This window comes from Brassica oleracea, chromosome C9 (genome assembly GCF_000695525.1).
Source record: "Brassica oleracea var. oleracea cultivar TO1000 chromosome C9, BOL, whole genome shotgun sequence".
NCBI lineage: Eukaryota > Viridiplantae > Streptophyta > Magnoliopsida > Brassicales > Brassicaceae > Brassica > Brassica oleracea.
Genome location: NC_027756.1, coordinates 18,064,866 through 18,090,796, shown reverse-complemented (window position 1 = coordinate 18,090,796; position 25,931 = coordinate 18,064,866). Strand labels below are relative to the sequence as shown.

At 34.0% G+C, this 25,931-nt stretch overlaps 3 protein-coding genes and 3 long non-coding RNA genes across 7 annotated transcripts; 2 read left to right on the top strand and 4 right to left on the bottom strand.

Moving 5' to 3' along the window:
• Positions 1–6,464: 6,464 nt before the first annotated feature.
• On the top strand, positions 6,465–7,962 carry LOC106315564 (zinc finger CCCH domain-containing protein 61-like). The gene has a single exon (XM_013753327.1). The coding sequence runs from the start codon at positions 6,569–6,571 to the stop codon at positions 7,697–7,699; it is 1,131 nt and encodes a 376-aa protein (XP_013608781.1). The 5' UTR covers positions 6,465–6,568; the 3' UTR covers positions 7,700–7,962.
• A 4,311-nt stretch (positions 7,963–12,273) lies between these two features.
• On the bottom strand, positions 12,274–13,309 carry LOC106316039. Its single transcript, XR_001264705.1, has 3 exons — positions 13,139–13,309; positions 12,820–12,920; positions 12,274–12,712 (listed from the first exon to the last, which is right to left on the bottom strand). It is a non-coding gene; the product is annotated as an uncharacterized LOC106316039 (long non-coding RNA).
• A 7-nt stretch (positions 13,310–13,316) lies between these two features.
• LOC106316038 lies at positions 13,317–14,127 on the bottom strand. 2 transcript variants are annotated; one of them, XR_001264704.1, is made up of 3 exons: positions 13,887–14,127; positions 13,704–13,820; positions 13,317–13,436 (listed from the first exon to the last, which is right to left on the bottom strand). It is a non-coding gene; the product is annotated as an uncharacterized LOC106316038 (long non-coding RNA). The 2 variants fall into 2 exon arrangements; XR_001264703.1 differs by having other exon boundaries at positions 13,704–13,817; positions 13,887–14,126.
• Positions 14,128–19,870: 5,743 nt separating this feature from the next.
• LOC106316487 lies at positions 19,871–20,509 on the bottom strand. Its single transcript, XR_001264844.1, has 2 exons — positions 20,328–20,509; positions 19,871–20,242 (listed from the first exon to the last, which is right to left on the bottom strand). It is a non-coding gene; the product is annotated as an uncharacterized LOC106316487 (long non-coding RNA).
• A 272-nt stretch (positions 20,510–20,781) lies between these two features.
• LOC106318797 lies at positions 20,782–22,719 on the top strand. Its single transcript, XM_013756933.1, has 6 exons — positions 20,782–21,106; positions 21,201–21,258; positions 21,376–21,456; positions 21,540–21,815; positions 21,894–22,035; positions 22,108–22,719. The coding sequence occupies exons 1-6, from the start codon at positions 20,919–20,921 to the stop codon at positions 22,590–22,592; spliced, it is 1,230 nt and encodes a 409-aa protein (XP_013612387.1). The 5' UTR covers positions 20,782–20,918; the 3' UTR covers positions 22,593–22,719.
• An 18-nt stretch (positions 22,720–22,737) lies between these two features.
• LOC106318796 (pentatricopeptide repeat-containing protein At5g44230) lies at positions 22,738–25,374 on the bottom strand. The gene is made up of 2 exons (XM_013756932.1): positions 25,008–25,374; positions 22,738–24,763 (listed from the first exon to the last, which is right to left on the bottom strand). Exon 2 carries the CDS (start codon positions 24,752–24,754, stop codon positions 22,760–22,762), a length of 1,995 nt encoding a protein of 664 aa, XP_013612386.1. The 5' UTR covers positions 24,755–24,763; positions 25,008–25,374; the 3' UTR covers positions 22,738–22,759.
• Between the last annotated feature and the right edge of the window lie 557 nt (positions 25,375–25,931).

Here is a 25,931-nt window from a genome sequence, read left to right as displayed (position 1 = left end):
GAAATAGCATATAATTTTATTTTTTTGGTTCATTAATAAAATTTAGTTAATATTATATTATTAGTTACTAAATTAATAAATGCATTAATTTAAAAAATATTTCAAAATCTAAGTTAGATTTTGTTAGATTTTTTAAAATAGATTTTGTTATAACAAAAAGTAAAACTTAAAATGAATTTATTACTAAATTTTATAATTATTAAGATTTTTCAAAAATGTTATATATTTAATAGATTAATGAAAATAATCAAGTAGATGTAAATGATCGAAATGAAACCATTATAACTTTTATGGTTAATAAAAATAATAACACCATTTTAGTAAAATAGATATATTTGAGGCAAACATTCTATTAAAGTTGAATCCGGGTCATAATTCGATAGCGATCTATTAATATGAATCATGAAACTACAAATCTACTACCTACGACCTTCTTTGAGCGTACACTGATTAATAGGAGTATATATCAAATTAAATATGATCCCCCGAATTGTTATCGCCTTTAGCACTATAAAACGTATTTATTTTACATCACACTATACATTTTGACTTTTAGGCTAATCTCGATATGTATATATATATATGTACACACTAACACATATATAATTATATACCAGATTCTAATCCGCATTAAAACGCGGAGTTATTTTTGTATAAAATAGTGTTAGAAGTATTTTTACAAATTAATTAAACTTGATTTCAATGTAGAATGTGTGGCTTGTAGTTCGGATACTTGCTTGTTTTGTTAGTAAATCATATATGCTTCTTATATAAATATTAGGATGATTTTGTTACAGTAAATCTATGTAAAAACATAATTTAAACATTACATTCTTGAAATCTTGAATATTTTGAAGGGTATCTAACTTTATATGCTACCCGTAAATTGATTTGTTAGGATTTCTATTTGATTAGTTTTATTTTTATAAGTCTTAATATGGAAAAAACAGAATCACACAATATAAATATTGACCATGTTTTGCGGCTTTTATAATTTTAGTAACAAATAGAAAATTCATAATTTACCGATTTAGTTTAACTGCTCTTATTATCTGACAATTCATCTGTACCAAAAAATGGACAATGGCTTAGTTAAGCCAATTTGTTATAGCATCGGTGACATACATCAAAATCTTGGTAAATAAATGGTCCAAATGAGTCGTACGTAGCAGTATTATACTATATAAGAGTTTTTTTTAAAAAAACTATAAAAGAGTTTTTAATGATTATATTGTGTTCACAATGAAAGGTTAGATGATACGTTAATAAAAAATATAAAGAGACGTAATACGAGAAAAACTGATTTCAGATATATTATATTGTATTGTGTATGTGAGAGATAGATATTTTGTATGTCGAAAATGAATGTCATTTGGTAAACCTCGGTTATTTTTAGTGATTCACGAAATATATATATGGTAAATAACGTAACAAAATTTTCAGAGTTATATATCTAATATATTATTAATAAATAAATGTATAGGTCCCAAACTTAAATCACAACTATTATCATAAAAATAAGACTCTAAATAAATAGATTAAAAAATTTCTAGTGCATCAAGTAATTTCAAAATAAGAAAATCTACAATTGTTAGTTACTAAATCTAAATATATTTTCTTTCGATTTAAACTAAATTTCTAATTATCTTAAATATTTAACATCAACATATGTACTTTCTAATTACTCTAGCATGAAAATTGTCTTAAACTACACAAACTGTTATATAAACAACGATAGCAACATTTGACCTATCATTTAAATCAACTATACAAATATCACAAAACTATATTGTGCGATTTCCATATAATCCAATGATACAAATATATGCCTTTTATCGCCAATCTAATGCACCATAAACTACTTTACAAATAACTGACTATCTAATATATGAAAATTTTATACACGTTTGATGTCAAATTACATAGTATAGATAGTATAGGTTTATTTGCGTAATGATAATGTTTCATGAACAAGCGATTTTATATACATCTATTATTTAATATACGCTTAGAAATATTACAAAATTAGTCACGTGTTGGAAACTTATGAATGTTAATATGATTGAACATTCAGTGTCATTGGTGTCATTGGTCACGTATTTATACGTATGAATGTTTTTCTTTTTTCTTTGAGAAAAAAATGACCATATGAATGTTAATATAGTCGGTTTGGAGTCTTTTGCCATATAATTGAATGATAATTCTAATGACCCGCACATGAAATGTAAAATAATATTACCAAAATCGTTTTATACCTGTACACTAGGGTCGGTCCGCGCTACGCGCGGGATGTGATACCTTTTTCTTGTTTAAAATATATTTTTTGAACTTATTTTTGTTTGTATTTGGATTATTGATTGTGTGAATGTTCTTAGTTATTAAATTTTTTGTGCATGATAAGTTGATTGATGTTGGACCAAATGAGAGAATAATTTATTCTTGTGTGAGTGAGTTTGAGAGAAGGTAAGATTAGTGAAATTTATAAAAAAGACTCGTTACCTTAATTTGTTAATATTTAGTGTATTTGTTTATCTTTTAAAGGTGTACTGCTTAAATTTGAGAAGTATTATGAATTAGCATACTAATAGGAATAAGTAAGTCTGCGAGTATATACTAACTTTTGAACTTTTTGAGATTAGTAGTTATATGTAGTGGTAGATATGAAAGAATACTTAGATCATTTTAATTGATTGGTCTTGTTTACACTAGTCAAGCGAGTATTAAATATATGTTTTCAATATAGTAGTTTTGTAGTATTTTGATTTAAAATAAGTAACATGGAAACATGGAATTGGTTATGGAACAACATATATAGATATGATTCCAAAGATACCTATCACACGGGATATTTGAAATTTCAAGGTATTCTTCTCCAAAAACAAAACTTCAAAACTTAAATTCAAAATTATTTGTATTTTACTTTATAGTCCTTATATTTATCATAACTAATGTAAATCCATAAACTTTTTATAAATAACTAACACATATAAAAAATATTTCATAAATATTAATTAATAAAATCTTACACTAAAATATAAAATAATAAATAGAAATACATAGTTAAATATTAAACTATAAACAAAATACCACATTATTTCATAAAACTATTTTTGTAATGCTCCATCTTCTGTTACACAAAATTGTGGACAATATTTTGGAGGTTCGAGAGCAAATTTACCAGACTACTTGTAATATTTAAACTTGTATGATAATTAAGTCTTCATGTATCATTTAAAAAAAAATATTAAGGTTTTCTGTAATATTCTTGTTGTCTAATTTTAGTTTTAAAATAATATAAATTTTATTTTATTTATTTTATTTAATTTTATGTGTAAAACGTGAACTTATAAAAACGAATCTGAAACAATTATGAGATATAATTTTTTTAAGGATTAAAATGATAAACGGAAAAATACTTAAGAATCATAAATGTGATATGTAATTAGTTGCAATGACCAAAATTAAAAAAAAAATGAAACTTAAATTTAAAGTTTCATTCCACAAAACTCTAAATTTGAAGTTCTATAGTTTTTTTTGGAGAGTAAAAAACTATGTATCTGAAGCTATATAGAGTTTATTTTGGAAATACTATTAAATAGGTTATTTGTTATATAGTTTAAACGCGCGGAATCTCATATTTAGTTTTGATATTTTCAAATATAAATTTATAATTATATGAATGGTATACGATAGATATGCAATCCTAGTGTGAATGGTTTATTATTTTACTTTTTCAATTCCCTAAATAATCTAATCTAATTTAGGATCACACTATATATATCGTAGAATGAGGGTATCAAATCAAAGTTGACTTTGATGCTAATTTTATGAATGTATTTGTAAGGTGCCACCAATTGAGATCTAAGAGATATACATGCTGGGAGATCATATAGGAAGAACTGATTATAATTTGCAAGAAATATCTAAAGGTAGGATTCCATGCTTTCGTGCATGGACAGTGGGGCACGTTAACTTTAATATATACTTTCTGAACTTGCATTTTTGTGTAACGATCCTGAGGGGATTAGTATACATTACGAAACTATAACTTCCGTATACGTTCGAACGGTAAATATATTGTTAATATTCTAAGCCCAAGAGTCGGCCTTTTATTACTATGGATTATAAGTAGCCCAAATGGCAGAATTGTTTACTTGTGCCACAAGTTTTGATGGCTTGCATCAAGATATTAATAGAGTTGTTCATGCCTTTTGATATACTGGGTGTTTATTGTCATTATAACTGTTAATGGTGAATTTAAGAGTGTATTGATCATGCTTTTATACGTTAGTGTGTGAGCTAATTATCTTTAATTATTATTATTATTTTTTATTTTTTTTTGAGATGGATGGCGAAAGTAGTACTTAGCAGTTATAGAAACTTCATTTGTAGCCCACAATATATATGCCCTGATTTCATATAGATTCTTTTTATTCTTAGTTTTCGTTTGACTTCAGAAGTATTAACGCTATGATTTTTTTTTTTTAATAGGAATACATAATTTATTTATTATCATGGAGATAGGAAAAGTAAGTTTTTTAAAACCATAAGTCAATTTATAATTATCAGTGCGTATATATATATACATATATATACTGATGATTTACTATGTATATTTATGTTATGATTAATACACAACGTGACAGTAGAGTTACTTCTTAACGAATCAGTGTTAGTGGGAAAACAAATATCTTACACCTAACGTATATCGAATCATGGTTCTCTTGTTAATTCCAGTTTTTTTATGGTTTTACGTATTCTTACTATTAGAAATTCGTACATGTATCTTGGTAAATGGAAATCTAAGTAAAAAATCGAAATATTTGAACGTTCACGATATTTTCAATATGAATAAAGATAATCGAATTTTTTATTTACTGAATAATTATACTAACATAATATGTATCGTTATGTATGATGTGTCGTTTATTTATAATAAGCTTTATATTGATTCTACATAAATTTAGTATGTAGCGGTATGTATATATGGGAAAATATCTCTTTTACAATATAAGTTGACGTGGTATGTCATAATGTTGATTTTGGGTCTTTAAGGTCTCAAGCCCAGCACGAAGTATTATAACCCATGACTGATACGATTAAGTGATACGGCGCGTTTCAATGAAGCGGGACACGTGTCGTGTCTGTAGCAAACGACTTTCCACGTGGCATCACAGGAGGGTCACCAACATCTTTATATATATATATAGATATAGATATAGTTTGACAAATTTTAAATATTACTAATGTATTAATTAGGTTGGTTTAGATTTTATTGGGTTGATATATCAGGAATGTAAATAAAAATCGTGTAACTTAAATGATAGACTCTAGAATAGGTTCAAAATTAAACGACAACATTTGTACAGTAGATAAATAATAGTACTCTAAACTAGGTAATAATCTGCGCTTTGCACGGGATGTGATTATTAGTTTCGTTATTTTTAATAAAAAGATATTACATCTGTTTTATTTGGATATTGGTTCGGTTTTAAGTTTTTTTTTTGGTTTTTAATCTTCTAAAATATAATTATTATTTTAAATTAATATTCATTTTAGTTTATTCGGTTAAAATGTTTGATTTTTTGTTTTTTTCCGGTAAAAACCAAAAATTAATATTATTTGTTTATTTTCATGTTATGAATTTTAAATAGTCGTCATGTCGAACCAATAGTTTCATATTATAGTTTCTACACATATAATAGTTTAAGAAAAAGAAAAAAAAAATTATCAAGACAAATCATTTCACTACAATTTGGTCGGTAGTGAAAGAATCATTAAGAAAAAAAATTTCAACTTTAAAAAAAACTAGATACTTCAATTGTAGTGAATACTTAGTTACAATGTGCTCACATCAAGATGCATATGTATGTGTATGTAAAAAGTATATAAAAATAGTTGACAAATATATAAAATATTGTTAATTAATAGTAAATGACATTTTGTTCAAAATTATATATGAAAGATAAAATTAAAATTAATTTAAAATAAAAATAGCCTTGACATTAGTCATTTTTTCATATAAAGAAAGTAAAATTGTATCTGTAAATAGGGGTGGACACAGATCGAATATCTGGGTATTTAGAAGCATTCGTATCGATTCGATCTTTAGCCACCTAGATATTCGGTGTCTCGGATAACCGAAATGTTTTAGAATTTTAAAGAATATCTGATTTGATCCGTAAATAAAATAAAATTTTTAAAATAATTGAAAATTTTAAAAATAACATTTTATTACAAAAATAAAACATTATTTAACTTTTAAAATTTTAGTTACTAATATAATAAATTTAATTCATAAAAATATTGTAAAACTGATATAAAGTATAATATATATAACGTATATATATAATTCTTTACATATACGTATATATATGCATATAACAGATCGAATTAAATATTTGTTCCTAAAAATATTGGTATTTGTGATTTGTGATTTGCTTCTAAAATACAATATCCAAAAAATACTCATTTTATCTTACACTTATCTCTTCCAATCTCTCTCCGAAACCAAAAAAAAACATAAAACAAAACAAAACTTTTCTCTCTCGTCTTCGGCCACGTAAACATGGACGTCGAACATCACAACTCCGGCCACATCGGTAGACCAACGGTGGATATTCCACCGAGAAAGCTTCTTTCCTCCGCCATATCTCCTTCAAGTCCCTGTCCTGAAGACAAGGTTCAGAAAGAGTGTTGTTACGACTCGGACTCCGACGATCCTTACGCCGGCGACCATTTCCGGATGTACGAGTTCAAGATCCGACGGTGCACGCGTAGCCGTAGCCACGACTGGACCGACTGTCCTTTCGCTCATCCCGGCGAAAAGGCTCGTCGTCGTGACCCTCGCCGGTATCACTACACGGGCGAAGTTTGTCCCGAGTTTCGAAACGGTGGCGATTGTAGCCGTGGTGATATGTGCGGTTTCGCGCACGGCGTTTTCGAGTGTTGGCTCCATCCGAGTCGTTACCGTACGGAAGCTTGTAAAGATGGTAAGCATTGTAAGAGAAAAATATGTTTCTTTGCTCACTCTCCACGTCAGTTTAGAGTTCTTCCGCCGTCAGAAAACTTTGTCTCCGGCGGAGGTGGATCGGCGGCTTCATCTCCGGCGTCGGTGTTGAGTAATAAGAATAATCGGTGTTGTATGTTTTGTTCCCATTCTCCGACGAGCACTCTCTTGGATTTATCACGATCACCGACGTCATCTCCACCGTTATCTCCGGCTAATAAATCTGCCGTTTTTTCACGGATGAGCCGCCGGCACTCCGCCGTGGCACACAAGCAAGTTCTACACGAGCTGATCAATTCTTTAGATTCATTTAGTTTCAAGGAAGCACTCGCGGCTTCCTCGTCATCTCCTGTCATCATGCCGGTTACCACGGGCGAGACCATGCTTGCCTCATCAAATATAAGCAACCACCACCGTCTTCCGCCGTGGATTGATGTCGGAGATAGAGATCTCCAGTTACAACAGAGTTCCTTTAAATATGCCTTTTCACCTTCTTCTACTCCAAGTTACCTCAATGGTCAGCTGCCGCCGCCGAGCTTCTTAAGAGATGAATTCACACCACGCGGCGGCCGGTTAAGCGATTTCACGGTGGCTGCAACTGCGGCAGCGGAAGCTAGGGATAAGAATAGCTTTGAGGTGGGTCATAGTGGCGATCTTGATCTTGGATGGGTGAACGATCTCTTGACATGATAATGTGATCATAATCGGAGACATTTTTCCGACTGTAAGGAAGGTACGGCGGCGGAGTTCCGGCGTGAGCCATTGTTAATTGAAAATTGTTAATTTTTCGTGCTTTAATTTTTTTTTCTCTTTTTTTCGTTTTTTTGTTATTTTTAAATTAAGTCCATAACTTCTATTGTGATATTGTAATCTTGGAACTTGTAGTATCTTCTATATTGGGATCGAATTCCTATGTAATGTTTACTTCAAAATATTCTCTTTACTAAAAAGAAGACCTGTTGTAATTATTTGTCTATTTCTTTTCATTAGTGTGCAATACAAAATATGTGTACAATTTCTTTTTTGTTTGTGCTAGTTTAAGCAAAGTGAATTGTTAGAGCATTGTGATTTAACATTGGTCGTTGACAAAAAAAAAAAGATTTAACATTGGTCGACTATATTTAGTGGAGTATAACTATATTTAGTGGAGGATAACGTTATTGCTAGGTCTTGCTTGTTGCTTAGGGGTTTTTCGGGTCGGCTTCGGATAAATATAAACTTAGAAAATGAAAAATTTAATTTTTTTTTAAATCTAAATATCTGAACCGGATAAAAAATAACTAAACCCAAACTAAAAGTATCCAAACCCGACCCGAAGTACATAAATACCCGAACGAGTTCTCTATCCCTAAACCGAAATATCCAAAAGTCCGAAATACTCAAATGGATATCCGAACAGCCACCTCTATTGTTGACCGTGGAGCAAATTTACTATTTCTATCGTTTACACCAAAAGAAATCTTCAATCTTATGACACTACGTACGTACAATTAAAAATCCAAATTTCCCCACTCCGAGAGCACTTTGTTTCCTAGGAGAAATACTTATCCAAATGACAGCTGTACATGCAAAGAAATATTCGTTACACGTATACATACGAATATATATACATGTGTATGTACATCTCTACGTACATGTGATCATGTGCATTGTATATACTATTTTTTTTTGTCATCAACTATACAGAGTCATACAGAAACATATTGACTCTGTAAACCAAACGGGATGATCTGCATCCATGTGAACGACAAAAGACGGTTGCTTCCTAGCACTGCGTGCTAGACTATCCGCCTTTGGATTTTGCGTCCGTGGTACATAGATAAGCTCTGATCGGGTGAAGCAATCTTTCAGGGTCTTGATATCTTCCAAATAACTCGCAAAAGTTGGCCACTCCTCTTGTTCCGAAACCATCTTCACCAATTGAGAACAATCTGTTGCAAACGTAATCTGAAATTGACGTAAATTCCTCATACATTTCATTGCCCATAGTAATGCTTCCATCTCCGCATGTAAAGGCGAGAGACTGGCTCTAACATTCCTTGCCCCCAAGTAATCCATCAAAACCTACTAAAGTATTGAGCGAACCTTGACATTAAAACCCTTTTCCACGAGCCATCCGTAAAACACCATCTTCCTGGAATTGATGGTAATGTCGTATTTATTGATGGAGCCGTTCTCTGATCATTTAATACTTGTGTCTCCGCTCACAGTGTCGATTCCGTTTCTGCCAGTTGAAATGTAACTATGAAATCCATGTCCAAATTACTGAAAACTTTATTATTTCTGGTTTTTCAGATATACCAAAGTATTCAAGTAAACTGAAGGTCTTCCATCTGTGGAAGGACTCTCCAAAATAGATGATCCATGGTGAAGAGGTGCACTGTATATACATAAATAGATAAACATAATAGCAAGTATACAAAAGTGGATGGTGTCGGGGTGTGAAGGTGTCACGCGGACCGCATGACCCACCAATACTGAGTTCCCATTCTCATCTCAATGGGTCGATTAGTCCTTTAGATGTCTCCTCGGAGACATATATATGTCAATATCATGAATGATTTACATATATGTATATACATTTATATGTTGAGGAAAGGACAGTGGGCCAATAACACCATAAAACGGGCCCTAATAAAGCTTGGATTTAAATATTGTGGTACATGGAACCTCGAACTATTTACTTCTTCTTGGTGCATTGTATCATGTATGTACTTCACTTCTTATCTTTTTCTTGACTTTTCTGATGGAGTGTACCCTTTGAGGTGAGAGCAACATGGTAGATGAATAATACAATGAGGAGAGATCAAACCGTTGAAAGTTATGCGAGGAAACCTCTTCATGTTTGCATCATTAGGTTTTAGTCGGTGAATGAAATAATGTTTAATTGGCTTGGCTACATCGTATATACATGCATGATATTTAGTAAAACCACATTTTCTTATATAGGATCGTAGAGATGAATTCAGGCAGAATAATTTCCAGGATTTATAAAAAAGTAGTTTATCTTGCTATATAAAGCGTTCAACACTGGTTAGAAAAAGACTAACACAGTTCATAGTTGATGGATCAATCTATCTAACCTAGATCCAAAATTGAATGCTGCGCCATTGATATTTTAAACCTGTTAAAGTGCATCATATCACATATCTTTTGTCGCTCCATATATGCAAATTTAATTAGTTGAACCTAACTATGTACCCCTTTTCATTCATATATATGTTATGTACCTTGGTTATCATCAATTCTTCTTTTTATGGTCCATTTCCTACATACGCAAATAAATATTCAATAATTTCGATCGAGTAGTACCTTCAGTACTTGTTTTACGGTGGAGGTATACATCTTAGACAGATATAGAATATCTATGGGCTAATAAGGTTTTGAAAATAGGATCACAGTCAAAAGCTATTGGAACTAGTTAAGATTTCCTGAAGGGCTGGATGAAGTCTACCTACTCAACTCCGTTCGGAGAATTTAAATGTTTTGTTATATAAGTAAAAGAAATTTGAAAATCACTCTTGATACTGATTTTAATTTTGAAGATCATATATTGAATATGTTCTCTCCAAACGCAGCTCCGGCAATATCTTTGATTCTCAAAGGTTTCATTTATTTGCCAACCAAATCAGCTAATTCTTTGGTTACAGTATATTATTATTATTATTATTATTATATAACAATGAGAACTGAGTTTTGTTTTCTTCTAGCCAGGCAGCTCGGGGAACGGTTTGGTTAGTTGTTTGATAAGCCTGCGTAGTATTTGTAATACTCATGTAGGCATATACAACAACTGTAGCTTGGATAAGATTGCGGGATATACTTTATTTGTGATCTAGATTTTTATTTTTTTTGTATGATTTTGTGGTTGGTGTTTTAGATTTGCATTTGCAAGTGATGTGTCTAATAATTATTTTTCTCATTTAGAAAATTTTTAGTGATAAGGGATATAACTTTCATTTTACTCAATGTTTGATGTTCGTTTATTTTTCTAACTTGTTTTGTTTTTTTTATTTGTTTTCAAATACATTTTCCGACATTATACTATTTTTGTTGTTGTCTTTCTTTTTTGTTATTTTTTTTTATAGTGAGCACACATTTTTATATCATCTTCACATATGTCTAACTAAACTTTTTTATTTTTGTTTTAAGTTTATTAGTCTTGTTAGAGATTATAAGTTTGTAGTAGCATGACATGATTTACATGATTGAAATGGTATACATTTTCTTAAATGTTTGCTCAATTGTTTTATATATAGTAAGTATATTTGAGTTTTTATTGTTGTGGTTAGGTTTAATACTCAAAATATTGATTATTTTACATTTTGTATATATTGAATGTACTTGTATTTTTTTAACATATTTTATTTTAAAATTAAATTAAATAATTGAACATGAATATATAATTCACTATAATAGGAAATTATTTGCAAGAAAACTGAATCAGAACATAATATTAATTATCAATACTTAAATAAATATTTGACTGAATATTTTATATACTACATTTGAAGACTAAATAAAAAATATTATCCAATAACTTATTAGGTTTTCTAAAATAAAATCACTCATTAAATTTTAGAATAGTATTTAATAATGCCTTTCTTATATATAAGTAATTTATTGTATGTTTAGAGAAAGTTAATGTATTTGTATTAAATATTTTTATCTGATTGATTAGACTATCATTTATCAAAAATATAATTTATTTTATACATATATATCATGTTGGAACAATTTTTTACTATAATTTTAGATTAACCTTGAATGCTATTAATAAATCCTATAGCAATAGTCCTCCGGACTCGGAAAATTATAACGAAGATGGATAACCCAATAGCGGATTCCACACCTGCTACTGTTGTAACCAATGAAGTAAATACTTGACTCCTCATATCATCCGAAGAAACGGAAAATACCAAAAAGTTTAAATTCACAGCTAATAACATTGATTCAATTTGCATTGACATAATAGAATAAAACGTCTATGTTATTCGTCTATGCATTTAAATGTTTAATAAACAAAACCATAAAATTAGTTTCTAAAGATAATGTTTGAAAAATGAAAAATGTTTAAAATATTTATAGGCTTATGTACGAAAATTTGTATTTAAAGTGCAGAAAATAGAAAAAGTTTCTTAAAATATGGAAAAAATATTAACACTGAATAATTTAAATAATAGATAGTGGAGAATGAAGGGAAATGGGAATTCTTTTAAAAATCATTGGTTCAAGTAGATGTTTAGCAAATTCAGAGGGGTTAATAAACTAATTAATGTATAACATTTCACCAAATCTTTTTAAAGTACAAAGAAACTTAAGTTTCCAAAATACACTTAGACCCCAAAAAAAAAAAAATCCAAAATACACATGGTCGTACAAAGAATATTGTGAATGGCATTCTTCGGTGGTTGTGATTTGTGAATATTGTTAGATAATACATCCACCACTGGTCACATCGATCCCATTTGTGAGCTGATCAATCTCTCTTTTGATTTCAGAACATATTGGTTCTTCTGACTAAGGATATACCTTCTTGGGTGGTTTTGGTTTGACAGGAAGTAAATACGGTGAGTGACACGAAAAGAAAGAGTCATATGATTGTACCATTCCTTGACATGGGTTGTATTCTTCCAGCAATCTGTATTTACTTCATCACCGCCCAGGTGGAAAAACTCAAATGGGAATATCTTTCTAATATCTCTGTCACAGACCGAGATGAGATGTGAATGAGAATCAAAGCATGACATATAAATAGATGTTACATAACTACATAGTACTACCAAAATGAGGTAAGTAGTGAAGTAGACCTGCCAAAATGCCAGCGATCACATCGAATGTAAAGTTTTTAGTAACATCAAGGTGCTCTCGGCAAGATGGAGAGGGCCAAAGATCAGGGTAACCAGTCCCCCTGCATTAAAACGCATACCATACACTGTCAAAGAGTGACGTTAAAGATAGTGATAGCTCAAATTCTCAAACCCTACACAACACCATAACATGTTCTTGAGCATAAGGAGTATCATAACACAAACTTTTAATAATCTCGCCTGGAAGATAAAAACTTGTGTAACTAATAACAGTGTGGACATTAAGAGAGGGGAGCATGATTAGAGGTTTTATTTGTACCATGATTCAGCATGGCGAGGGACATCTAGTTCAGCCTAGAAATAAAATATCTAAACCATTAGAAGCATACGATCAAAACAAAAATTAACAACATTAAAGAATCCGTTTTATTATCATTCTCAGCTTAAACTATTAGGAGGTGCTTGCCATAGAAACATTCTAATTCTGGTTGACATGCCTGAGAGGGAGCAGTGATGACAAAATCATTAAGCTCCGCTATGCTCAGAGATTCCACTTTAGTAGCTCCTCTGTGAGTCGCAAGTTGGTTGACATTCATGGTGGCCGCCATCATGCTCGCCTGAACATACGTTCAATAAACACAACAAACAGTCAAAAATGTTTAACAAAAACTTTTTTAAAAAATAACTTTGTAATATGAATTGAGAACGGCAGAAGTGTCTAAAAACTTTGCAAATTGACTCATGGACAAATGTTTAACAAAAACTTTGAAAAAAAAATTCTAATATGGATTCAGGACGGCCGATATGTCAAACCATTTAACCGGTGAAATAAATCTGGTGAAATAAATATGTTTATGAACAAAAAGCAGAGCTAAATAAAATACCTGACAATCCAGTAGGAGCATATCAACTCCCATGAACTCTCCACCACGGCGTACATTCCTGGCATCCCAGAAACGGAGCAACCCGACTTCAGCAGGGGAAGAGGAACGGCCCAGCTGCTAATCATAGAGGAAGACCGAAACATAAAACATAACTCATAGAGATTGTGAAACTATGAAGCTTACCTTTTTATAGATGAACCTTCACAACCTTGTATAATCAGAACTCGAATTGAATGGAGATCGTGGGTGATAGATTAATGGAGGGTTTTAAGAGGATTATTCGGTAATCGTATTCGTTTGTAATGTGAGGAAGAAGATGAAAGAACAATAGTGAAACCTAATCGTCATGAGGTCTGCAGTAGAAGAACGCTGGTTTTACCCTAGATGGAAACGCGGCGTCTCATCTGACGGACCCGATAAACGGCCTCGTCTGTAACAAATTAAAGAAGACAAAGTGAACATAAAAGCCCAAACACGTTACACACGGTAACATCAAAGCCCATCAGCCTCCATTTTAATTGAAACGATGCGGTTTAGTCGGCTGGACACGTGTCACACTGTCGACGCTCGACTTTCTGACCTGGATCCTAGGTGGCAGCACAGGAGAGAAGCAAACAATTTTTTATATATATAGATAGATAGATATATATAGATATACTGCGACAAAAAGTTATATAAAGCTTTCAAATATGTTACTAATTAATGACAATGAATTTGTACATTTGTGCAATACTTTAAGATTTATTCACTTCATGTATCCGACTTTAACGTTCAGAAATTTATTTGTATAATTGAATATATATTTTTCTTGTGTATATAATTATTTGAATGCTTTTAGTATCATGCATGTTTATTTGTTATAGAAATTCATTTTTCCGAATTATTATAAAACGATATTCTCAACTAACCACGCGGTTTGGTGGTACGATAATTTCGAAAAGGTAAACAATTCGGGTTCGAAACTTACCATCTAGATTTATCCATCTGTGTTGCCAGACGGCGTAGATATCTAACTCCCACGTAGAACAGTCAAGCTTACATTTTGCCGGTGGGCGGCTACCAAAGGATTAGTCGGACTTTCGAGTTCAGCTACCCCGGGTTATAAAAAAACTATATTCTCAACTGATCGGACGCGTAAACTGATTTGCATGTGTAATCAATCTTAGATTATTTTCTTCTTTTATGGTGTTGGAGATGTGAACTCGAACCACTTCACCAAGACACCAACCTTTGCTATAAGCCATCCCTCATTCTTCAAAGTGTAGTAATTTATTAGTCGAGAAGAACGATTTTTGTAGCTGAAAGTGGTTTCTCCCCATATATACACGTGTTACTCTATCCGCAGATGTGGTATAGCATTGATTATATAACACACTTGGGCAAACCCGCCCGCGCGAATAAACAAAATAATAATACAAATTTATTTAAAATCTTTAATCTATTTTAATAAAAAATTCCATGTTCATAATTGTTTTACAACCATTTTATCTATATATTTTAAAATTCATTTTAGAAATTATTATTTTATGTATATCAATTACTATGGTTAAAATTGTTTGATGTTATAATATTCAACCTTACATTATGCCGCGATTAACTATATTTCATAATATAATGTTAAAATTTAATGGGCTATTTTTATTTTGGCAATGTGGATATTTTGATATGTTTATTTTATTTAGATCATCTAGTTTTATATCTAGTATTAGTGATATCTTTGGATGCAATATTCTATTTCTTTCTTTTTTTAATTTTACAGCTTAACAATTGTTTTTATATTAATGTGGTTTGTTTAAAATTCTACCAACCAAATGTTTTCATATTTTCTCATTTTACTTGGTCTAATTTATTAGTATTAATTGTGTTTATTTGATTAACAAAAATACAACCTCGTTATCTTATTCTGATACATTATTTTTCTTTTTAATTTTCTTTCAACTTGGTTTGATATACAACGTAATAGCAAAATCATAAATGAATTCTTCTATTTGTTGTTCTTATGAATTTTTCATACTTATTCTTGAAATTATGTATTATGGATTATTTATGTATTTAAATAATTTTGTTGTTATATTTTTGATATCTTATGGATTATTTTAGTTTTTCTGTAATGGAGTTATGTATGTATTTATACAAATTTTCATAAAATTCCTGATATTCGCCGTTTTTATTTTCTTTCGTAAGTCTGGGTTCAGTGAAATAAAAAAAATTCAATTACTTGCAAGTCAAGCTTGTTGGTACTGCAATCAATGAACTTATACTTATTTCTCAACTATGGTTGATAAAGGATTAGCACTTACATGATGATATTAACCTTCAATTACATTTACACGAAGCTACATATGTAGTTTGTAAAACATTTGTCAGTTGTCTTTTTTCTTCTTCTTCTTACTGATATGACCATCTTTTATCTGGAACATCTGAGAATAGCCACTCTATTATAAACTTGCAACATTGACACAGATCGATGGAACTTCAAGTGCTTCCACGAGTCTTCCTGCAGCGATCCTCACAGATCCCTGATTCCCATTGTCTCCATATGTTAGAAAATGTTGAACAGCTCTTTCAAAACACCACCGTTCCACCAATTCTCTCTCGAGCTTCCGTGTCTCAGCACATCCCTCCCGTTGCTCACCGTAAAAACAATCTCTGAGATCTCCCTCCTGAGACACTTCCATGTGTTCTCAGTCGTGCTGACTAACATTTTCACCAGCTGCACGACCGTTTCTAGGACCTGTGACCTGGTAACGTCTGCGTTCTCATCCCACAATTGAACTTGGTCCACGTGCGTGAAATCAATAATCCTCGGGAGAAAACCCCTTGTGTTGCCGAGGTTTCCACAGTTATCATGATCTTTCGCTAGCTTCTTCAGGATCAAGAGTCCCAAACTGTTGAATCTACAGAAGTCATAGTGTAGATTAGAGTCACGGAACACTTTTCTCTCCAATCTCATCAGGCGCTTCACCTGATGATCTCGTGCTCTCTAATAACGAAAAAATAGTTTCCATTGCACCAAATATCCCAGCGACTCTTAAAGAGTTCTGCTGTTTGCTAGCGAGTTTTGATAGTATATCAGCAGCTGATCTCCTAATCTCTTCCTTTTGCAGATCTTTTCACTTCAGCATCTCCACCAACCTAGTAATAACAAAAAAAAGTTAGCAACTGTGTCATCACTTATCTGTAAAGTCTATACATTTTGAGTTGTAAAACCTTTCAACAACAGGGACGTTGATAATGATCTTCTCAAGTGTCTCACCCGAATACCATTCATTGACTGCAAATTGTCTAAGAATCCTAACTCCGGTAAGCTGCTCATCAGAAGAGTTTGATCCAAAAAGCTCCATATCAAAGCTCACATTAATCCATCTTCAAACCATCAATATCCGCAATGTCTCCACATCGATATCCTGCAAATCAATCCAAGCATGAGAAGATGATTTTTGAAAAGTTAAACAAAACTAAAGATAACGCCTTACGTTGATTCCATCAACCACCCAGAAGTTTTATAAGCCATGATATTTCTCAGAGAGACCACCAAGAACCAGTGATCTAGCAAATCATTAGCAAAGAATTTTTAAAAAACCTTAAGGTCATATCAAATTCTTAAAAAAATTTAATAGCAGATTTGGAGTATGAAGCTTTGTGGACAGGAGGACATAACCTGAACTATACAATACAACCGGGAAACCACTTCCATCACAAAAAGTTTAAAATTATATAATCAAGAAAGAGACTTGTATGGTTCATCATTAAAGACATCCTTTCATAGTATTTTTTTAAATCTTATTTTGTAGAACAAAATGAAAACAAAGGAACAATTTCTAAAGAAAAAAAATAGACAGAGATTAGTCCAAGAGATTAGAAGACATTTGAAGTTCTTCTCTCAAGGCTTGAGAGCGAGAGCAAATCCTACCTTAGAACTCTTCTCAATCGCCCTAGAGTCAATCTCTCCAGAGATGGTGATGAACGACATTGGATGCCACCCGTGTTGGATTAGTGCTATACCTGCATTGTTCACGCATGCCTTCACTGTGGTCAATGGGTCAAGAGCGTGTTGAGCTCCCAGCATCCCACGGTTATGGAGTTCACTTGGCTATTCAAGTTGTGGTTAGCCTCAGCTCCAACCAGTGTGTTCTTCAACGGGTTCCAAAAAAAAACCCAGAAAGTGAAATTTTCTCAAATAATCCAAAACCGACCTTAAGAAATATGGGAAATTCATAGAAGAATCTTTTATGTCTTCAAAATCGGCGAGGATACCATGGAGGAGACGGAGTAGTCTGATCGCTTCCTGAAGGTGATTCTTTGCAATTATTTGAGAAAATCGACAAATCTCAATTCAAGTTCCACTCTTTGTCATCGACTTCAGCATCTCAATCGGTGGAGGAGCAGCGTGCGATCTTCGAATCAGAGAGAAAGATGGATGACTTCGTTTTCAGAATATAAGTGTACTGCGTTTTTTTTTGACGGACTGAGAAGATGGGTTTCAGAGGAGAAAGGCTAATCTTTTTATAATCGCAGATACACCGTCACACAGAAAATTTGCATGGAAGCCTACACCATGGTTGTGGATTTAAGAAGGGGTTTAATGCAAAGATTTTGTAACTGGAAGCGTTTCGGCGATGAAGATGAAGCTCAGACGTCGTTATCAAACAAAGAGCCGTAAAGTTTTACTCTTCGCGTAAGAGAATAGGGTTGGTTCAATCGGGCCGGCCAGCTGGTTTAATCATTCAAACATAAAGCCCACAATACATTAAAAACCCGCACCAATTGATTCTTACTTAAATGAAGTGATGCATTTTTGGAAGTGGGACACGTGTCGCCTCGACGTCATCCGAATTTCTGACGTGTCGTCCTTGTTGGCATCACCAAGAGGGATTGAAAGTCTCTTTTATATATAAAGATACTTGAAGAGAAAAGCCAATTAGTTTTTTTTAACTTGATGTTTATAGAAGTCAGGCCCGACTAACATGGGACAAAGGATGCGATCGCCCTTGATCCAAATTCGTGCCTCCCGTATTTGATAGTTAAAGGGCCCAATATGTTTTTATATATACATGTTTCTATATAGATTTTTTTTTAAAAAAATATTCTCTAAATTTAGTTGAAAAGAGGCCCTAAAATATTTCATATGTTCATAAGTTGTTTTTATCACAAATTTATAAATATGTTGATGATTAAAAAATAAATATAATTAAATTATAAATAAATATAAACAATAAAAGTTTAAAAATATTTTTGCCCAGTGCCCAAATAGATGTTGAGCTGGCCTGATAGAAGCTACGCTGGATTATCCAAAAAGCTAGCAAACTCTGATGAATACTGGCAAACAAAAAAGAGAGGATTATTTCTGGTTTCTTCCGAGTGACTGACTACAAAGACAACAATCTGTTTTCTGTCTCCAGTTACAACTTTACATTTGATCTCATGTTGTCAACCGACTGTGCAATGTCAACCATGTCAAAAATGAAAACAACATGTACTATATCATGTGTTAGTGTGAGCAGAACCGGTCCTGGGAAAGTCTAACGAAACATTGGTTTTAGGTCTCCAAAAATTTTGGAAAAAATTACATAGAAAAAAGCTACGAGAAAATTTTTTTTAAGCCTCCAAATTTACCAAAAATAAAATTTCGCTGAATTTTTTTAAAAATTGCCTACAGTCCCCTAAATCTCAGGACCGACCCTGAGCGTGAGCTACAAGAATTGCGTGGAACACAAAAACAGTTGTAGAACTGTTAGTGACAGGTGATGTTATTATAAAAAGATAGAATGTTGTGTATTTGATCTCTACTATCCACCCGGGCCGTTTGATAGCTGATAAGAAGCATATCTTTTTTTAGCCCACTACTAAATTTTACGTTTTGAAGAGTGACTTTTGCCAGGTTCTTTTCAAATTATAATAAAATTGAATATATTATCTAAACATGCATGATAGTTATACTTTTTCAATGTTAAACAATTGTTTATGTAATCCTACATAATATGGTGAAGGCAACCGAATCAATCGTGTGTCCAATTATTCAATGAGATTTTTGAATTATTTTGGTGTATATACAAGAAGTGGTCGGTAATTAGGTAGATGGTCATAACTTTTTCATATTTGCAGATTTGGTAAGAGAATGGTGGTGTAATGACGTTAATATCCTTTTCTCCGGATCACACTAATAATAGCCACGAAAATGAAAAAAATAGATAATGTTCCTCAGATTCATCACAAATTTCCATTTCTCACACGAACAAAAAAAAAAGAAGATAAAGCAAAGCAACCACACAAAAAAAAACAGTAAGGACCAAACGCAGTGCCGAAACAAATCATACATCGAATGGATATAAAATGAGAAGAAGAATGAAGACGAGGTTTCAGGAGCACGGCGGTGGAGATGAGGATTACAATGATGACAGCAGAGGCGAAGGCAGAGGCTTACGGGAATACGGCGGCGGAGTAGAGCAGAGGCTTACGGAACACGACGGCAGAGCATATGCGAGTGAAATACTTGTATTCTTCACATTTATAGAGAGATGAATCAAAGGATATGTCACCTGAAAAATAGATATGTAAACCCTTGGATTTTTACCAAAAAAAATAGAAAAAAATTCATTATCGATTGAAAATAATTTAGAGTACATGATTTCTTCAGAACTTTCGTCAATAAAGAAACAGTTTCCTTATTTAGGGAAGATGAATGATCACATCAGTAAGAAGAGAGAAAGAGAAAGATATAGAAAGAGAGAGAGCTAAAGAGACGAAGAGTTAGCTTATGTTTCAAAAAAAAAAAATTCTATAGTTAATTTAGAAGCATGCACGAAAGATAAAGACAAAAGTATCAGATTTATATTTGTGCATATCTACAAGATAGAATAGGGTTACTATTGGCATTATGAAAAAATCAACAGTGACATATCTATCTACATCCACTGCAAATTCCCTTTATTAAATGTATTTGACAAATGCAAGAGTTTGTTTACTCATTTTGTTTATTTCAAAATACTGCGAAATTACTATAAGAGGCCACAAGATATCCTTCCTATTAACAATTAGATTTATCAATTTAAATATTATTTTTAATTTTTAATAAAGGCAAGTGATAAGCCAAGGTGATCTGGTCGTTCTATCTTGTTCGTCTTTTTACGTCTCTCTGCTCGATGCTTGTGCCCTCCTCTCATCATGTTCAAAGTCAATTGACAAAGAGAAAACCCTAATTCAGATAAAGAGGAGATGTGGGGATATGGAGGAAAGTACTATTGGCGAAAGAGGAATAACCAAGGAGGAGGAGGAAGTTGCGAAGCGATCGTTGTGGTATTCGCTTGGATGTCTAGCGAAGAACGCAATCTCAAGAACCATGTCGATCTCTATGATTCTCTTCTCTGGGACTCACTCGTTTGCCATTCTCAATTCCTCAACATGTTTGTCTTCTCTCTTCTACTTTCTCTGTTTTCTCGATTTCTCTAATTTCATTATTCAATAAAATTTGTTTGGGGGGTTTTATTACATGTATAGGTTCTTACCGGACAAAGCTGCGGATCTAGCTTCTGGTCTTGTGTCTGAACTTGTAAAGGTGATTGATGTTTTGTCTTATTACATTTTTATTATTTTTATTTTATTTTATTTTAGATACTCAAATCCCTAAACAGAGAAGAGTAAATAATAAGTGTTTTGGATTGGGAACTTGTAGGAGCTCAAGGCAAAGCCAGTTCCTCTAGTGTTTGCTTCTTTCTCAGGTGGTCCTAATGCTTGTATGTATAAGGTTCTTCAAGTAAGTGTCTTTTAACGAATTTCTGATTATGTATATTTAGAAAAGGAACAAGATTGAGCTTACTTTTGTATATATCTATGCAGATACTTGAAGGGATATGCGACACAGGACTGAACCAGGACGATTGTAGAATGGTTAGAAACTGCATCTCAGGGTTTATCTATGACTCATGTCCTGTGGATTTCACCAGCGACTTGGGAGCTCGATTGGCAGTTCATCCAACTACCCTCAAAATGTCTAAACCACCTAAACCATTTGTATGGGCAGCCAATGGTATCGCGTCGAGTCTCGATTATGTTTTCCTCAACAGGTTTGAATCACAGCGAGCCGAGTTCTGGCAGACTCTTTACTCTACCATAGTAAGCAGTTTTTTACATATGTCGGCTCTGATCTCGGTTTCTACCTCTTTATCTCATTTGCATTCTTGAATGTTGCAGACATTGAGAGTTCCTTATCTCATTCTATGCTCTGAAAACGATGACCTCGCTCCTTACCAAACCATACACAATTTCGCCACCCGTCTCCAAGAGCTAGGAGGAAATGTAAAACTCGTTAAATGGAATGATTCTCCTCACGTTGGTTAGTATATTACTAAAACTTTGTCAAATATATTTTCTCCCAATCAGTTTCTTTAACTTACATATTTTTCAGGTCATTATCGGTACAATCAAGTGGACTATAAAGCAGCTGTATCCGACTTCTTGTCAAAAGCAGCGTCAGTTTATTTGCAGAAGACAAGAAGTCTTGACAGAGAAGCAATGAAAGAAGAGACTCAATGTGATGATGATATAACAGAGCCAACAACTCAAAGCTTTGGGGCATCAACCTCTGGTCTTAACCGAAGCTTCAACGGAACTCCACTTGTCACAACTGATCATTTCTTCGTGCCTCGAAGCACCGTTGGTTATTACGTCGGCAACGGTGGGTCTGTGCAAGATGAACACAAACAAGATTTGATACGTCTGTCCAGTGCTCAAAACGACGAGGATGTGGTTAAGCCCAATGGTGTTCTTGGTCAAATCTTGTTTGATGTTTATATCCCCAAGAACGTCGAGGATTGGGATGTGAAGTTGTCTGAAACAGGGCGGTCTAGGAGGAGACCGGGGAAGAGGTTTATACGTAGATCGAGATTGTAGCATCTGAGTTGTGTTTACCATTTGTGTAACTGTGTTCTTCACATACTTTTGCAGTGGAATTGTATTTGTTTTTGGCCCTCGCAGAGATCCTAAATAAAATCAATAAAATACGATCCATTTTGTATAACTTGTCAGAGATCGAATTTGGTCTAGTATAACCTCGACTCTCACCAAAAATCACCACAGGAACAAGCTCCACTCCTAAAGTGATGGAATCTCATATTATCCCTCATTATAATAACCCTCCCTGTGACCTCCGACGCCAAACGCATAAACGTGTGACAATCTTGACACATCCTCAGATTCTTCATTATCTTTATCTCACAATCTCTGCTCGTAGTGAGCAAGGAGAACGCTAAAGCCAGCTTCTCAGTGTGACAAATCAGTATCGACCTCTTCTCATCATCACTCGCATTGTAGGGAACGGAGCTCAAATCCGGTTCATAACCTAGAACAGTTAATCTCTGTACAAGCTCTTCTAACGTCTCTTGAATCTTATCCGACATCGGATGGTTCATATTTCCCGGGAAAAACTTGTGCGTCTGACCATTCTCATCCACAACCCAGCTAACCGCTGGTGTCTTCTTCAAACCCTTTTCTTTAATCAGTTTCCGCACGCTTAAAACACCTTCCCAGTCACCAGCTGAAGCGTATACATTACATAGCAAGATATAGTTACCGATAACATCTGGTTCAATCTCAAACAAATGTTTTGCAGCGATCTCCGCAACGTCAGGATCCTTGTGGATCTTGCAGGCGCCGAGCAACGCACCCCACACACCTCCGTGTGGCTCCACGGACATTGTTTTAATCACTTCAAGAGCTTCTTGCAACCTTCCTGCACGGCCTAGAAGATCGACCATACAGGTATAGAGGTCACACGTTGGTTCAACGCCGAATGTTTGATGCATAGACGCGAATATTTGACGCCCTTGGTCTACAAGTCCTGCGTGGCTACAAGCCGTAAGCACACCAACGAAAGTAACCGTGTTTGGTTTTATCGTGGTCTGTTTTACCATGTAATGGAACAGATCCAAAGCCTCGCGAGCACGCCCGTGCATAGCGAGACCAAGGATCATAGAACTGTAAGAGAAAACATTCTTGTTGTTCATCGACTCAAACACATTTACTGCTTCTTCTACATCTCCACATTTTGAGTACATATCTATCAACGCAGAGCCTATAACAACGTGACCACTAGGAGAATAACCAGATTTTAAAGCGATTTCGACAGCCCGGTCCGCGTATTTGCTTGCTCCAAGCTGCGCACAAGCCGATATAAACCCGACGACAGCAACTTCATCAGGTAAAACTCCTGACATCTCCATTCTATGGAAATACTCTAACGCTTCCTGAGGTTTAGCGTTCTGCACAAACCCCGTAACCATAGCTGTCCAAGCCACAATATCCTTCTTCGGCAAGTTTTCAAACAGCTCCGCTGCGGAGTCCATATCCCCAGCTTTCGCATACACTGCTATAAGCTCAGTCCACGATATCACGTCCCGTTCAGGCATTTCATCGAACACCTTACGTGCACATTCCATAGACCCGCATTTCACATACAGATCGATCATTGTGTTGCCAACGTATACAGAACAGAACCCACTGAGTCGAAAGGTCTGCGCGTGAAACTGCCGACCTAAACTCAAATCTCCGACCGAACCGCAAGCTTTCAAAAGAGCAGAGAAAGTGAAAGAAGCAGGAGTGATCCCTTCTTTCCTCATGCATCCATACATAGAAACGGCTTCCGACAGGTTACCTTGAACCGCGTAGCCGCGAATCACGGCGGTCCAGAGGAAGGGGTTGCGGAACTGAACAAGCTCCATCACGCGGCGAGGGTAGGGATCCATGGGGACGCCGAGCCTGGTGAGCGTGCGGATTAGCTTGGTGATGATGTAGCAGCTTTGGTCGTGTCCTTGTCGGATAACGTGAGCGTGGACTTGTTTGATTTGGTGGAGGCCGGTGCAGTCGTCGAGCTTCGAGGTGAGCGATGACGCTTGGAGTTCTTTCTGATGAGTGATCTCTGGAAAGGTATCGGGATTGTTGATGCGTCCGAGCTGAATTAGTTGTTTCGAACGTAAGCTTATGTTGATGGGGTTCACCGCCGTGGAGAATCGGCGAGAATGAGACGAGATCCCGGAGCTGGCGCCGTGCCTCGCCATTAAAGAAGCCTTATGAATTGTAACTTTTTGTAATTAGTGTATTTACTATTTAGTTAAAAAGGAACGAGAAACTAGTGTTCCTACCAAAAAATATACCAAACTCTAATGTTTTTAGACTGTTGGCTTTTTTTTTTTGGACTCTACGATTTCATAGACGATATCTTGCCAAAGATTTGATGAAATCTTATCCTCTGCATTCATATCTTTTACTTCTTTTGAAATTTAAAATTGTTTTCTCCCCGTCTTCACTCACCTGTCATGGAAGAGTAGAGGCAGCCATGAAAGAGCTTGAAGAAAGACTCGAAGGATTGTTCAAGTTGATGATACAAGCTAGGGCCTCTCGGCCTCTGCATCTCAGGTCAAGCTTTCCCCCTCTGCATCTCCGTCTCCAGTGAATCTCTCCGCCGCTGCATCTGCGGTGAAGCTCTCCGCCGCTGCAACTCGGGTGAAGCTCTCCGCCTCTGCAGTTCCATCATTGAAGCTCTCCGCCGCTGCATCTCCGGTGAAACTCTCCATCATTGCGTCTCTGTCTGATATATATAAATTGTATATTTATGTTGTATATACATGGTAACCACAGTCTTATTTAAACCATATGTTATTCTTTGGTTTGACGTAACTTTTGTTGGTGTGCTTGTTTGTAGTCTAACATGCTCTTGTATTTATATTTTCGTACACAACACACCCGCATCTTTGTCTGTTTCATGAATATGTCTAATGAATTAGCCCGGAAAGTAAATACCAAATATCTGTGCACAATATTCAACTCAATACAAAGGTTAATCTTCATCAAAAACAACAGCAGGGAGTGGGTTTTCAAGTTGTAATTAAAGGCAATAATTATTGTCTATGCAGTATTTGGATACTTAAATTTATTACCGATTCGCAAAATTGTTAGCTGCAACTTTATTCAATGGATAGCCATAAAAATTATTGGACCATAACAGTGAATTCCGCATAATTGAAATTTAGGTTTCTCATAAACTAACAAGCTATCAAATAACTGTTAACAAGCTATCAAACAAGTTACACATCTAACTACAAAATTAACAAGCAATTTTATATTATAGACTGTTGGCGGTTTAGGAATTTCGATTTACGGTTAAGATTATAGAGTGTAAGAGTATGATAATTTATAGCTAATCATCTTATTGACCTGTTCATTGATTATGTTAGC